The sequence below is a fragment of the Calliphora vicina genome, chromosome 2, assembly GCF_958450345.1.
Source record: "Calliphora vicina chromosome 2, idCalVici1.1, whole genome shotgun sequence".
Lineage (NCBI taxonomy): Eukaryota > Metazoa > Arthropoda > Insecta > Diptera > Calliphoridae > Calliphora > Calliphora vicina.
The window spans coordinates 143,207,436-143,223,785 of NC_088781.1; the positions used below are offsets into that span (position 1 = coordinate 143,207,436).

The 16,350-nt window shown below is 30.1% G+C and overlaps 2 protein-coding genes across 3 annotated transcripts; one reads left to right on the plus strand and one right to left on the minus strand.

Annotated features, from left to right (window-relative positions):
- Positions 1-204: 204 nt before the first annotated feature.
- On the plus strand, positions 205-15,992 carry Ndf (Nucleosome-destabilizing factor). 2 transcript variants are annotated; one of them, XM_065502360.1, is made up of 8 exons: positions 205-559; positions 998-1,034; positions 12,533-12,615; positions 12,697-13,594; positions 13,664-13,934; positions 14,288-14,377; positions 14,472-14,561; positions 14,628-15,992. In XM_065502360.1, the coding sequence occupies exons 1-8, from the start codon at positions 462-464 to the stop codon at positions 14,825-14,827; spliced, it is 1,767 nt and encodes a 588-aa protein (XP_065358432.1). In that variant the 5' UTR covers positions 205-461; the 3' UTR covers positions 14,828-15,992. The 2 variants fall into 2 exon arrangements, with proteins under 2 accessions (XP_065358432.1, XP_065358433.1); XM_065502361.1 differs by having other exon boundaries at positions 14,291-14,377.
- On the minus strand, positions 2,482-4,508 carry LOC135951126 (epidermal growth factor-like protein 6). Its single transcript, XM_065500710.1, has 3 exons — positions 4,330-4,508; positions 3,086-4,244; positions 2,482-2,662 (listed from the first exon to the last, which is right to left on the minus strand). Exons 1-3 carry the CDS (start codon positions 4,444-4,446, stop codon positions 2,637-2,639), a joined length of 1,302 nt encoding a protein of 433 aa, XP_065356782.1. The 5' UTR covers positions 4,447-4,508; the 3' UTR covers positions 2,482-2,636.
- Positions 15,993-16,350: the final 358 nt, after the last annotated feature.

A 16,350-nucleotide genomic window follows, 5' to 3' on the forward strand; every position in this document is an offset into this window, starting at 1 on the left:
ATACACAGCATATATAACATTGTTTTTTTTATTTTTTGTTTATAAAATTTAGGTTTTTTGCTTTATTTCTATCTGGCAATCCCATACATTATAAACTGCAACTATGTTTATAATTGAAATTCAACTCTGTGTTGTAGTGATGTCGTTATTCGTTATTATTTGACAAATACTCGTTATTACCCCCAAGACGCCATTTTTGTTTTTTCTTATAAACCATTGACGGCAGCAGCAGAAAAATATCAGAAAAGAAAAAAAAAACTACAGAATATAGCAAAGAAAAATTTTCTTTAATTTTTTCGTTTTTAATACAAATTAAATTGTTTAAATTAAACACAACTTTTACAAATTGACGTTAAAAACCAAATAGTATAGTGTGCTTAAAAAAATTAAAAGTGTTTAACCAAATAAGAGGAAAAATTACGGCAAACAAAATAAAATTCCAATTTCGTATTGATAACATAATGTCGAAAGCTAAAAAACAATCGCTGCCTGGTACAAGTACCACTGCGGCCGCTGAAACACAGGAGATACTATGTTACAAGCCAAAGGATTTAGTATGGTAAGCCTCATCAAAGATAATAAAGGGACTACCAAAGAATATTGACCAAGAAACAACAAGCGGATTTTTGTGGCTATTGGAAGAATATAAAGAAGAAAAAATGGCGCTTAAACATAACCTCACATTTGGAGGCAGAACTTTTGTGAATATTTAAAGTTTTATCTAAACAAAAAGAAAAATTAATCTTTGACTAAAATGTCTAAATAACTGTCGAAATATTTACTATGTTCAGATGATTTACATCTGTACCAAAATGTTTCTAATTCCTTTTGTGTATTTTCACAATTGGTTTTCCTCTGCTTTGCTTCGCTAGTGACGCTGCTGCTATCTACAAATAAGAACAAAAAATCCGCGCGTTTTTACTCTACAATTGTTAATTATTTTGTAATTTATATGAAATTGAAGAGTACTTTTAACAATCTGCTTTCTTTATTCTAGGGCTAAAATGAAAGGTTTTGCTCCTTGGCCTGCTATGGTAAGTAGTTTTATTGAAAATATTGTTTAGCTTTTTTTTCTATTATTATTATTGTTATAGTGGCGTTGTTGTAGACGTGTGTCGTTCCGATACACACAAACACACGCACGCTACATATCGTTGTTGTTGTTGGGTTCATTATTGACTGTACTTTTGCGTACGGTACTTGGTATAAATGAATGAGTTTAATTTGTAAAATCTATGTAACAAATTGTATTTATCAATATATAAAAGATATAAGAAGAACGTATAGATTCGGTTTGAGCTAAAAAAAAACTTAAAATTATTTTTTTTTGTTGGACTACATAAAATGTATTTCGATGTTTCGAAAAATTTAATTCTTAACCCAGTCTCATTTTTTTATGCCGTACGTCCAAAATTTAATATTTCACTTACACAATGACACAACAATATAACACTCAGTAGAAAATATATTCTCAATTATACAATTCTTGTAACGTCAAACAAAAGAAAATATTAAAAAATATGAAAAAAATCAAAATTAAAGTTTGACGTTATAGGGGTAAATATTGAAAACTCTCCCTAGTGAATCTACCTTCTACAATAATTGTATCATGACTTAAACAATATAATTTCTGAATCACATGTGATACACAACCAAGCATTTGAAAGACAATTGATATGCTTCATATGCACGGGACAAGCATTCATTACGAATTAGTTCATTCCTTAATACTCAAACATATTGAATTCATAGTATTAAGAATTGATTATAGAATTAATTCCTTATTGAATTAAAAAAAACGAACTTGATTTATTTGTTTATGATTTTCAAATATTTCTAGTCTGTTGTCATATCTGTAGCCCCCTATAGGCTAGCAAAATTTGATTCACCTCATAGGTATCTATCAAAAATCTACTTTATCACTTAATTTGCTACATTATTAAATTTGTATTTAATTCTAATTCATTACAATTAACTTTATAAAATAGCTGTATTGATTCATAAATCTTACCTCAATTCAAATCTGTTACAAATTAGCTTTAGAAAATATTTATCAATTAAATATTTTCAATCAATTTGGATTAGATTTGAATTAACACATTTAATCATTCAAAGGTTGAAGAAATACTATTATGAATTAATTAATTCAACAATGAATGAATTTTGTTTAAATAAAAACACTTGAATGAAGCTAAAGAAATTGGTTATTGGCAATGGTTTTAATTCAGAATTAAGTTTTTTGTGAATTAAACTGAACATGAATAAATTTGAAGCTCTGTTTGATGGGCAGAAAGAAGTTTGCATAAGATAGTCAATTTTGAATTTAAAGTTGATCAGATTTAATAAATCTGTTAATTCATGTAATTAAAATAATAATTCTATAAATCTATAAAAATGTCATTATGGCACATTTCTGTTAAAAACTTGTGCATAAAACTTTTGGTGAAACACACCCACTCACTATAAATTGAATAAAAACAATTTTGTTGTGTAGAAAACAAAATTATTTGTCATTTTAACTTTATTTTTCGATTATATTCAGTACATGATTTCGAAATTTGTATAAAAATAATAAATAAATAAAATAAAAGTTATTCAAAATAAAATATATTATTTTTATAAAACTGGATTCGTATTTAATGATTACCAATTAACATCATTTCTGAAAAGAAGAAAATAAAAATATGAGTGCGATATTCGTCTGTGCTGAATTATTTATGCCCTTCACCAAAGTATACTTTAAGGTTCAATTAGTCGTGCCATACCATATCGCCATAGCCGTAAACATAGCCATAACATAAGCATTTTTTACAATACTCGATATATATACGGTTATGGCTATGGCGTTATGGTATGTCACCAATAATCAAATACAGTGTAAATAGCAATGGAATCTAGCATGGCTATATCAACTACAGAATATAGGTATATACTTTATGGGGTCTCAAATGAAAAATGTAGAAATTACAAACGGAATATGTACCCTTTGCAATCAAGGTGAAGGGTATAATTATATGTATACATATATCATGAAATATACATCAAAAATACTGACAGTTTTTATTGTCCGTAGTAGCTTTCTCACCTTGCTCCTCCACGTTATACGATTTTTTCTTAGCAATGACACATACTACAATTAGAATACATGTTGCTAATATCAGTGGTACTCCTAATATCGTAGTCATTACTTTTCCAATAAATGTTTGTACTTTGTCGCACTGTAGTTGACCATTGTAAGACAGCGATTTTACGAAACCTGACTTGCATTTGCAATCTCCTGTTATTAAACATTCGCCATTTTCACACGGTTTGCCATTACATAAATCGTTTGGTTCGCAAATATGAGCTTCAGGCGTTTTGTGATAGCCGTCCAAACATTGACATTCGTTGTTGGCTATGCAAATGGAATTTTTGCAATTCGGTTTGCAGTGCGCTTCACAATGTCCTGTGGAATTTTTTTCAAATCCATCGTAACATTCGCATTCGTCTTTGTTATTCAAACAATATCCATTACTGTTGCAATTGCAAGATTCCAACACACACTTGTCAATCTTACGATCATGTTGATATTTGTCAATGCAAGTCCATGTATTTGGTGGTGCAATACATCTAGAGTTTGTAATTTTGTCTCTGCAGATGGGGTCGCAATTATCAGTTATTTTATTACGGCTGTAGCCAGCGTTGCATTTGCATTTATTAGGAGCTACACAGGAGGAATGTGCAGAACATATTGGTTCACACTTTGGCTTACAATTTGTTTTATTTGTGTAGTCCAATTCATAGCCTTTATTACATCCACACGTTTCCGGGGCACTACAGAATCCATTGACACATTTATTTGTACATACTGGTTCACATGTTTCCGATTTCTTATTCTTTGCAAATCCACTTATGCACTGGCACCGATTTGGATTTGGTGGTATGGATTTTATACATTTTGAAAATTTGGGACATTTAGGCTCACATATTGGTATGCACAAAGAAGAATTGTTTGCATCCAACTCAAAGTTAGTTGGACAACCGCAAACGCCAGGTCTCTTGCAGTAGCCGTTAATACATTTATTTTTACATATAGGCACACATTTATTCATTTTCATTTCGTAGCCATTGTTACACTCACAAACATTTGGTGCTTTACAGAAACCGAATCTACAAGGAGTTTCACATACTGGTATGCATTTTCCATTTTCATTTGGCACATATTGTTCACAACAGAAAGTTATATTCATTTGGTATGGAAGTCCCTATTATGATATAGAAATGAATACAATTAATTCCATGATGCAACAAAAATATCCAAAGAAATAATGTTCATTGCACTCTACTTACTTCTTCTGTTGTAGCATTCACGAGTTCTAGACACAAATGATTGTTTTCATTTCCATAAGCTGTTGCAACTGTAGAAAGAATCACTATTGCATAAATTGTACATTTAATAAAATGCATAATTTTTTTGTTTAGATAATTGAAATTTTTACAAAAAGATATTTATCGTTTTTGCTTCTTTACTCTAACTCGAAAAGAATCATAATGATTTATCAATGTTTTATTATAATAATTTTATTCTTAAAAATTCTTGGATATTTCCGTGTAGATTATTCCATATATTTTTAGCAATTAAAAATAATTTGCGGTTATCAATACAATTATAATGAAATTAAATGACATATAATATTCTATACTTATCCGTTAGAAGACTCTTCTTCTCTTCAATACAACACATCAAACCTTTAACTAATGGCATTGTATTCGAACATAATGGAGTATTTTTTTTAGAAATTTTTTTTGCTTATTAATAGCAAGAAAGCCGAGCCTCATTTGCCCTGGTGTTAACTTTTTGAAAATTAATTTCGAATTTCTTAAACTCTTACTATTAAATTATCATGTCTTGGAGTAGTTTTACGATGTCTTCCTCCCAATATTGAGTTGTTATCGTACATTTCTCAGAAATTTTTTATAATTTTTGATACTGACGATTTATTAATTGAATATTTTAAACATAAAAAGATAGAAACAGGTGAAAAAATTTGTTTAATAAATTTTAATTGTGAAAAAAAAATTTAAAAACATGAAAAAATCGCGGTAGTGGGCCGATTTTCTCGATATAAAATAGCAATCTAAGTTGGACTATAGCGGATATATTGCTGTATCAATCATGTACATATGTTAGTTATTTGGAGGCATCGGAAATTTGAATTTAATAAAAATATCAAAACAGACTTAATATTTGTTCGCTGTTTTCATTTTACATTTCTACTAGCGATAACATGTATGTTTTTTCCAAGATTATACCTTAGAAATGTTATATTCATAATTCAGCAATATGAATGAGTATAAGTGAAATAACTAATTGCGGTTAAAATAAGATGCCTTTATTCTAAAGAGGACTTTATTTAGGTGTATTTATATTCTACTAGTATATTACCCGCTACTTCGTTAGCATATATTTAGATATTAAAATAAAAGTATATCAATATACAATTAAAAAATGTGTTACTTATGTAGCATGAAACATTTTAAATTACTAAATTATTTGATTAGTAAATAACGTTTGTACATAATTTTCAAAATATTTAATCGTCCTATACCATCTGATTTTTATTAATTTTAAAAGTCCCCCTTGAATTTACACTCACTACGACCATGAAGCTTAATTTCATGTTTCTAGGTCAATTGCTATAAAAATTCAAAAATGATTATTAGAATAAAGAAAAAGTACTATAAAGCCCCACAGGATTTCCACTCCATTGAGTCAATATAAGATTTATTTCATGTTTCTGTGTTCGTTGGTGAAAATACAAAAAACTACCATCCAAAAAATTCAAACTTTTAATCACTCAGTTCCATATATCGATGGCTTAATATAAAAAAGGCGTAACTAATTTTTTTTTTTCAAAAATTTCAATGAAAAAGGTTTATATAAATAACTTCATTAAATTAAAAAAAAAAACTTATTTTAAATGAGAAATAAAAGTGATGTTTCTTCTTATTAAAAATTGCATTAAAACTTTTTTTGTATCTAAAATTGTATGGATATTGTTAAGTTTTTTTCTTCTCGTAAAGTAACAAAAAATCGAGTTACGCCTTTTTTATATTAAGCCATCGATATGCTTTATATCATATATCTAATTATATTATTATAGAAAATTCTAAAAAGTACCATTAGAATAAAGAAGAAGTAACAGGAAATATCACCTTGAATTCTCATTCACTTAGGAGCATATAAGCATAATTTCATATTTCTATGCCCATTATTCCAGAAAATTCAAAAAGTACTATTCGAATATAGAAAAAGTACCAAAAAAATTGCCTCTTGTATATTCCCACTCACTCGGATCAATACTTCCGTTTTCCTTCTTGAACACACCTCAAGTTTGAAATTTAAAAAAATACTCCAATTTGGTAAAAAATTACCGAAAAAAAAGTACCGTTTTCTCCCCTAAAAACTTCGAATTTCGAAAAAGTACGAAACACGCCTGTCAGCTTATTTTTTAAATGGTGTAACATGCAATTTTAAGTATCTTTATTAGTTTTGAAGATATACGGTTACCGAATTTACCCACGTTTGATTTTTCATAAATCCCCTCTTAGTGGATCGTTTTGGGGTGGGAGGAAATATTAGTCTTAAGTTTTAAATTAGTGCACAGAAATAACCTTAAACCATTTTGAACTTAAAAATTTAGTGCACAATTTGAAGTTGCACTCAAATTAGTGCATACAAAAAAGTTGCAATAAACTGATTATTGCATTTTTTTAAATCAACTAATTTAATTTTGAGTGCAAAATTGTTTAACTCACTATCACTAATGTTTAGTGAGGCTGCTAATTTTCAACTCAAATATGAACAAAATTAGTGCACTACCCCCATCTATGTATATATACTAGTTGACCGCCCCGGCTTCGCCCGGTAGCATTTACTAATTCTTTAAGTTTCTCCAACCCACTCACACCAGCCTGTTCTTATTTATTTGCAAATAAAATATCGAAATTTGTACTGCATACTTTAGGGAGCTTTTTTTATTACAGTTGACCTGAGTTACAAAAAAAAGAATTTCCGAGTTTTACCCGGAATTTTTAAATTTTTTTTCTTTACAAACCATCTCCTGAAAATTTCGAATCGAATAAAAGAAAATCAGCCAAATCACTCCAGCCGTTCTCACGTGATGACATTACATACATGGACCATTTCATTTATATATACATATATAGATAGATGTATAGATAAAAGCAGTTTATTATACATTTTTAAATTTTTTGTTTTTTTTATTTAAAAAAATAGGATACGACCTAAAATAAGGTAAAAACTATTTATTAATTAATTGCTCAAAGTATATACGTTATTTTGTTTAAGAAAATCACGTACTTGATAATACTTTAGTTTCAATTTTGGTTATAACTTGGTTAATCGTTAATCTTGGATAAGTTGTTTTGCATTTTAGGTGACTATATATACAGTGACGGACATTACAATAGAATCACTACCAATATTTCATTTAAAACCAGGAGCAATCATTAGGATTGGTGTGGGCCAGAAAATATAAAAAAGTGGCAAAATGTGGACGGACGAAACGACCATTAATTTAATTGGTAGTGATGATAAGACATGGGTATTACGTCCAAAAAATGGCAAAAACCAAAAACGTATAAACATGGTTGGGGGAATATTATTATATGGGGATGCTTTTCTTGGTATTGCGTTGGTCCAGGTCTTGCCCAAAAATTGTTTTTATATAACAAAATTCATGTTATGGAATGGCCGTCTCAATAACCAGACTTAAATCCTATGGACCTGAAAAATTAAAAAACAAGGAAGAACTTTGGCAGAAAATTCAGGAAATATGGTATGCAATTTCCCGATCTACATGCGGAAGTTTGTTAAATTCAATCCCCAAAAGATTTGATGCTGTTATTAGAAATAATTGATATGCAACAAAATATTAAGAAAACAACGAATTCTTATGATGATTTTTTATTTTTAATCATTTTAAGACTGATTGATTCTATTTGAATGTCGCATATTTTATTTAGTCTTTTAGATTTGACATCGTTTTTAACATAAGAATGTGTTATTTTTTTATTTTATTTTTTTCTATTTATTGTTTACGTTATGGGCATTAATATATAATGAACAAATTTTAAATTTTGAAATCAAATTTTGTAGTTTTACCGCTTTCATCGAATTCATATGTAGTAATTCTATTGTATTCGTTTTCAGCATTAAGGCAAACTGCTCTCAGGTAAACAATTTCAAAAAATTACTGTTTAATCTCCATTATCTCATTGGTGAGTTTTTTCATTGATATGAATTCATTGAATTTTTCCACGAAAATTGTAGCAGCTGCATATTTTTCTCCTGCTGCATTAAGTTTGTGAATACAGTGTCGCTTTTTTATTAAATTTAACTAGCAGTTATTGAAATTATATGTTGCATAACGTTAGGAATTTTTGCTTCAATTCTTAATGATAACTATTCATAATTTTTAAATGATTGGTGATTGCATATTTCTTGAATGCCTTTTGAATGTTCGTTTGTTTACATGTAAAAATTAGAATCTTTGTGTGGTTTCCTGTTGACCAAATTTTTAAACACGGAGTGACTGGGAGAATGGCTATTGCTAATGTATGGTGTTTTCTACTGTTTGGATGGTATATATTAATTTGTGCGCTGATTTGTCAAGACCAATTGTTATATGTAGCATTATTACTAAATTAGGAGATTATACTTTATTGATGACTTTCTCAAAGTCTGTGATAATTTAACATATTGTCTTTTGTTGGAAATTTTATTTCATTTTTGTGTCTGTTGATTAAGTTGCTTTTAAGATGGTAGTCTGATTTCATCGGATTGTTGAATGACATTCTTTGGGTATCATTGTCATGGTTGTTTTGCTGTTCGAACTTTCTAAGATGTTTAATAGTTTTGGTAAGGGCATATGATGTGGGTTTAATATCGTTGATACTGTTTTAACAGTTTTCTTTCTCACTGGAATGATTCTGTAACAATTTCCATTGTAATGTAATAGTGGTTGCCGTTGGATTTGTTTTAATTGGATGTAATGTTAATTGCACGTTATTGGCATTGACTCTGTTATTGGGTTGGGAGTGGAGCTGTCGATGCAACAAGCTTTTTCTTTGTTTTTATGAAGGCATTGAACATTTATAATGTATCTATTGTACTAAGGGAGGTTCCATTATTTGTTATATGTTAATTTCTTTAATGCTTTTTTATACCTCAGGATGATTATGGGGAGGTAATTGCTTTAGTCATTAGAGCTAGCATTGTTGATATTGTCATTATTTTTTTTTTTCTATCCCAAGCTTATTTTTAACATACAGATCTTAATATTGCACTTGTTCTTTGTTTATTGTACATGTACTCTTTTCTTTGCTTCTGATCTTGTCTAACATATTTGCTTATCTGATAGGGTAGCCTTCAGTAATTTCAGTCTTATTATTCTTGATATTTACTGTAGTTAAGATATATGATTGGTTTCGATATTTGATTAAAGATCATTGATTCTCTAACATTTGGGTTGTTTATTGTTTTTTTTTTTTTTTTGTGGGTTTTTTTAATGTAAATATTTCTGATAGCTTTTTGGAAACTTAATGTTTTTCTGCACTGTTGGTTTTTCGTGTCAATCAATTTCTGTTCTAATTCTATAGATTTTAAGATACTATATTGGCAACATTATGATCGTTAATATTTGTAGGGTTGTGCTGTGAGTTGTTGTGACATTTTAGGAGACTTGGACCTGATGGAGTGTCGTATTGTATAAAGACATCTGTAGATGCACCATTTTATATATTCGCGTGGAAGAGAATTTGCGGACAGTGTGTGGGCATTGTTTTGGAATAGGAGGTTGCTTCTTTGTAAATGTTTTTTTTTTCTTTTAGACTTGTTGTACTTGCCATAGTTATTGTTAAGCTTGCTTGTAATATTAGTGTTTGAGTATTGGCTAGTTGTTTGGATATTTGCTACCTTGATGACTTGAATTTCCCTTGCAGGACTGTTCTATCTATTTTTTTTTCGCATCTCTGTGAATGACATTCACCCTTATCGTGGTTGGCGTAAACGTCATACGCCTACGACAGTTTCGTACTGGATTAAAGAAACAGTTTTCATTTTATCTTTAATCTAGTACGAAACAGTCGTGTGCGTGGACGTTTACGCCAACCACGATAAGGGTGATTGACTAATGTACACTTTTTGACCCTTCCATTAACACCTATGTATACTATTTTGTTCTCGTTATTCTCATACATACATATGGCTGCACTGCCGCTTATGCACCTTGGGTGATTGTATCTGTTATATGCTTATCGGATTATTGTTTTTGTAACACTGGTGAACGATTTTTTTTATCATGTTACATGTGCTGATGTCATCTATCAAAACACTATAAATAGTTGATTATTTTTAGAAGTTGAGTGGAGTTTTGTTTAATTCGTACAATTTGTGTTAAGCTTTATTTATATTTATAATTTATATTTTTATTAATTAAATTCATTAATTAAATTTTTTGTAAAAAATTTTTATTAAGTAGAAATTTATAACCGATTATGGCCAATAAGCTAGGTTGTTGAAAATAATAATTAAATAATTAAATAAAATAAAAATAAAATAAACTTCCCTGCAGGGAATGCCAATAGTAAATTTGTAGTGATGTACTAGCGACATTGTCAGTAGCACTACTACCATATGTACCCCAGCCAATGAAATCTTCTATTGACATTTACCAGTGACCAGTAGACTGTATCACTATTGACTAGGTAGTTACTTTCTATACCTATTGACTACACAGCATAATAAAACAAAACCAAACTATTGACTCGATCGTCGACAATGTCACCAAAAATGCACTAGAACTGTTGTCTCTAATGTATTTCTACTGACGCTTAAAGGAAAGTTTGTCGACATTTTAACTAGTGCAATTGTCTGTAGAGAAATAGTATAGACATAGACATGATGTAATAAGTAAGGTGAGAGCGTTTCGACAACAAATATAACAAACACAATATTTCTTGCTGACAAGAGCATAGGTTTTGTCAAAATTGAATTTGTCAAATAATAAATAAACAAATTTTATTTTTGCATATTAACTAAAAAACGGCCGTTAAATTTAAATTATTTTTGAAAAAGAACAACGTTTAATAGTGCTTTATCCAAATTTCATTATATGAAATCTTTTTATTCACATTTTCATTCATGTTTTTTGATTTAAAATTTTTTTTCTTTGAAAATAAAATTTTTTTTTTGACTTTAAGATTAAATGGCAAACTATTAAAGTTATATGCCAAGATATTCCACAGTTTTCCTGTCTCGACTTATACCTTCGTATAAGAAGCAGGTACTATGAAATTTCGAGTTTTTAGTATAATGGTGCTCCACCAGGTTATTCTTCACTAATGAGTTTTGTATGGTCCTCTACCAGATTTTCATCAAAAATTAATTTTATGTGGTCCTCCACCAGAGTTTCTTCAATTGAGTTTAAATGGTTCTCCTCCAATGAGTTTTGTTTGAATGGTCCTCCACCAGGTCTCTCTTCACAAAATATGTATATCAACTGTGTCTTCTCATAACCTCAAATCAAGGTTATAACAAAACGAACGCATGTGGATTAAAATAAACGACTCAAAACTGTGAAAACAGTTATGCGACGCATAAGATCAATACCAATGCGAGGTGAGACGCAGAACTCTCGAAAGCCAAACAACAAAAAATCGGCCTGACCGTCCTTAAGAGATAATGACGATGACGCGCGAGTTGTTCCTCAACTCAGATATGTTCCACGACTGCGATTTATTATTTTTTCAAAATAAATTCAGTTTGACAAAGCACAAGCACTTTCAATTTCCATTTCAACTTTTTAACAAAAATTTAACTAAAAAATCACATTGTTCAAATATTTGCGATATTAGCGTAGCACTGACACTTTCATTTCCAAAAATTTGTAATTAATTAAAAAAAATTTAATTTGAAAAAGATCTCAGTTACCCAAACAATAAAACATATAACTGACCATAATATAACAATAAAAGGTAGAATCACTACAAAATATGTTCTCAATTCTACATGCCTTGAATTGTCAGACTAATATAAAATAAAAAATAAAAGTAGAATTGAAAAAAAATATCAAAAATTAACTAAATTGAAAAATATTTTAAATTCAATTTAAATGTTTATTTAAACAAAATGTCGTAAGATTTATAAAATGTCCTGAAAATAAAATTAAAGAATGGAGTGCAGCCTGCGGTGTTGAGCTGAAGAAACACTCACGGATTTGCATGCATCATTTCAATGACTCCGATTATATTGAACTGTATTTCAAATATAAACAAAATATTTCTCAATTTTCATTTGTTATTATTCGTATTTTTGGATTTCTGTTTTTTATTTTTCTATTATTTGACGTAACAAGGCATAGCATTTTAAACTCTCTCCCTAGTGATTCTACCTTCTGGTTGTATCATGTAACTGACTATATCTAAACTTTATTATATTTCTAATTTTAAATTTCTTTTTTTTTTACAGATCGTTGAGCCACCCCTAGAGTTGCTGAATAATACACACAAAAACAATTCAAAATGTGTATTCTTTTTTGGTTCAAGAAATTTGTAAGTACACATATTTGATATGTATTTGAAATATTGTATGTATATAATTGAGAATTTGTGTATTATTGTTTTGTATTCCAGTGCATGGATAGAATTTAATAATATCAAACCATACGAGGGTCCATGGAAAGATCAGTTATCGAAGTTAAATAAACCTGCAGCATTTCGTCAAGCTATGGAAGATATAAAAAATCACATTGATGATCCTACCGAAATAGATGGCATCATTAGTAAAAGTACTGGCATTAGGTCACTGCCCACTGAAGCTGATTTTGATAAAATACGAGATGGCTTCTCTCTGGAGGAGGAAATCACCATTGACACAAATGCCAATAATGTAGACAAGAATGGTGAGGCCTCGGCTCTGGAAGACGAAGAGGGAGGGGTTGCTGCAAAGACTCCTAATAAGCGTACACCAAAAGCTAAAAGTACAGCTGCTGCAAGTACAAAAGCCAAATCGACAACTTCGAAATCAGCCACAAAACGCCGCGGATCTGCACAGACGCCAGCCACAGTTGCAGCAGCCAGTTCAAAACGTAAACGCAAAGATAGTGAATTTCTTAATGACAGTACAACACCCAGACGTAAAATTAATACAGATGCTCTGGCTCACATAGGAGGTGGATATTCAAGTCCCCCGCGTCGCAACAACAATTCAATCGCTTTGTTGGAACGCCCAACCGTCAAAGTGCCCGAACAACAGGCCATCGACATGAATACACGTTCTCAGACACTGGCTGAACGCGATATAGCACCTTCAGATTTAACATTCGGATTCCTCGGACTGGGCATAATGGGTTCTACTATCGTCAAAGATCTCATTTGCAAGGGGCACAAGGTGGTAGTGTGGAACCGCACAATGTCTAAATGTGAACCATTCAGGGAGGCGGGAGCTGTAGTGAAAGATACGCCAATGGATGTAGTTGATGCTTCGGACATAATATTTTGTTGTGTGTCAGACCCCAAAGCCTCAAAAGACGTAAGTTTTGGCAATTTGAATATTTCAATTAGCCTAATGACATTCATTTATTTATTACATTTTATTTAGCTGGTCTTTGGAAATTGCGGTGTACTGCGCGTGGCTGACTTGTGCAATAAAGCTTATGTTGAAATGACTACAATAGATCCTGAAACCTCGCAGGACATTGCTGAGGGTATAACTCAAAGTAATGGAAGATACTTAGAGGTACAAATACATGGCACACGCCAAGAAGCTGAAGATGGCATGCTAATAATCTTAGCTGGTGGTGATCGTACAGTTTTCGAAGAATGTCATTCCTGCTTTAAAACAATTGCCAAAAATACGTTCTTTTTGGGAGGTAAGTTTATTGTTTATTCCCACAGGGATGTCGGTTTGAAACAAAGGTTAATTCCTATGCGCAATATGTTATTATAATAGGATAAGCCTTTGTTTATGGACCACGCTTAGTCGTCGGTTTAATTGAAAAAAGTTTTATTTTAACGTCTTTTTTTGTTGTCTCTCTTCTCTCCCCTTTCTGTTTCTATTTAACTGTATCTGTCTGCTTGCATCTATTCTTCTATTATTTTTAAATTGCATTTTGTTTTTGTATAACTGGCTTTTGTTTTTCTTTTTTGCTTAATTTGCATTTTTTTGTTTTTCTTCTACGCCTTTGTATATTTTGTTTTCACTACTCCGCGTCTCCCACTTTAGCAGATGTTGGCAATGCGTGCAAAGTTAATTTGATTCTACAGACCATCTTGGGCGTTAGTTTAGTTGGTTTATCTGAGGCCTTAGCATTGGGTAAGTTCCACAAATATTGTTACGCACAACAACAGGTCTAGTTCAAATTACTAAACATGTATTTTTTTGTTTTTTTTTTTTTCATTCGTTATAGCTGATCGTTTTTCAATTTCCCTTAAAGATATATTGGACATATTCCAACTGACGTCAATGAAATCAGATCTATTACTTGCAAAAGGAAGAGGTATGAAATAAAATTATTTTTTTTTTAAATATAATTTTTATATATTTTTGAATTGTGTATTTGCAGAAATGGCAAAAGGAGACTTCAATCCACAGCAACCACTGAGTCATATGCAGAAGGATCTACGTCTAGTTCTGAGTATGGCAGAAAACTTAGATCAATCGATGCCCGTTACCGCAATAACAAATGAAGTTTTCAAACACACCAAACGATTGGGCTACAGTGAACATGATTCCAGTGCAGTGTTTGTAAGATCCAGATTTTAACAATTAGTTAATACGGCGATACTATTTGACACAACATTTACAACAACTACAACAACAAGAACAGAAAACAATAACAATAACGTTTAAACAAAAACAACAATTTATATCATTTAGTTTTATAAAACAACAAAAATCATGGTAAAACTTAAAGTTTATTTTAGGAAAATAAACATAATTAATTACTTGAAATGTACAACTGATTAAGGAGTTGGGCCCCCAAAGTCTAAGACCGTATTCAGTAACACTTTGTCCCCACACCCCCAACTATTCCCCTTGCTTCCCTTTTATATTATTATTTTTATTATTTCATGTATAGGAGACAATTTATAAGCTATGAAATAATTAAGTTAATATTTTACACAATATTTTTTTTTCCTTGTTACTTTAGTAAAAAAGTAATTTATTTCAAAAGTAACTTATTTTTATTTTTTCTTCTATATTCATTAAAACTCAATTCTTGAAATCATTCGAAAATAATAATATAAAATCAATCCATCATCATCATATTTAATAAATAACAAAGAAACGAGCCAATCACTCGGTTTGCAAATCCAATGTTAATCAAAATGAAATTACTACCAGTACTACACGCGCAACTACTATAACAAATGCTGGTGTTGTTACACCCAACGGTCACGTAGTCGCTCAAGAAGATCCAGACGACGAACAATATGTAATAGATCTAGAAGAAGGATTTTATAATAAAGCACCTAAAAAACATCGACAGCTCAAGAAAAAACTTTTTTAAAATTTTTAACTTTTTCAAATTTATCTCGATCACATTTTAATTTAATTTTTTTTATAACGACAGGCGACTGACGACCTTAGTTTAAAAAAATAAACTATGTACGAATATTTTTGAGATGTAAATGTTTCTTATTTGTCGCATTTAGAACTTTACTGTGTAATAAATAAATGCTACAATATCGTTTTTCTTCCCGCCCTCCATCTTTTCAAAAAAATAAATAACTACAAATGTTATATTGTAATTTATACTACATATATAAACAAAATACAAATTGTTTAATTTTTTATTTGTTTTTAACTTTACTAAAATATTAATGTATTTTTTTTTTCTTTAAATGCAATTTAATTTATCAATTATAAAATTTGATAAAAAAAAATTATATAAATAAATAAAAAAAAAACTGAAAAAAATTAAGAACTGAATTGGTAATTTATTGTTGGAAAAGATGCACAAAATTAAAATAAAATATTGTAGACAAAAAAATACCTATTACGGGAGAACAAGTCTGAATAGGTTAAGACAGGAAAAAACGCATGCACCAAATCCTATCGAAATGTCTTCAAAATTGTTACATGTACGTTGCGCTCAAGGTTTACATGGACAGCCAGTCAGACAATGGTTGTGTAAATATTTTTAATGTTGTATCTTTTGGAACCAAAACAGATATAACGAACAAGATGCTACAGTTTCGCCGAAATCTATTATCGAATAAAATAATATTTGGAACAAATCAAGATCCCCGCAACAGTTTCTTTTTTTATAATTATACCCTACA

Coding starts and splice junctions, on each gene's coding strand:
- Ndf (XM_065502360.1), top strand. CDS start 462: ATGTCGAAAGCTAAAAAACAATCGCTGCCTGGTACAAGTACCACTGCG. Junction 12,616..12,696: donor TTTTTTGGTTCAAGAAATTT/GTAAGTACACAT, acceptor TTTGTATTCCAG/TGCATGGATAGAATTTAATA. Junction 13,935..14,287: donor AAATACGTTCTTTTTGGGAG/GTAAGTTTATTG, acceptor CTCCCACTTTAG/CAGATGTTGGCAATGCGTGC.
- LOC135951126 (XM_065500710.1), bottom strand. CDS start 4,446: ATGCATTTTATTAAATGTACAATTTATGCAATAGTGATTCTTTCTACA. Junction 4,245..4,329: donor TGAATGCTACAACAGAAGAA/GTAAGTAGAGTG, acceptor ATATCATAATAG/GGACTTCCATACCAAATGAA. Junction 2,663..3,085: donor GTATAACGTGGAGGAGCAAG/GTGAGAAAGCTA, acceptor TCTTCTTTTCAG/AAATGATGTTAATTGGTAAT.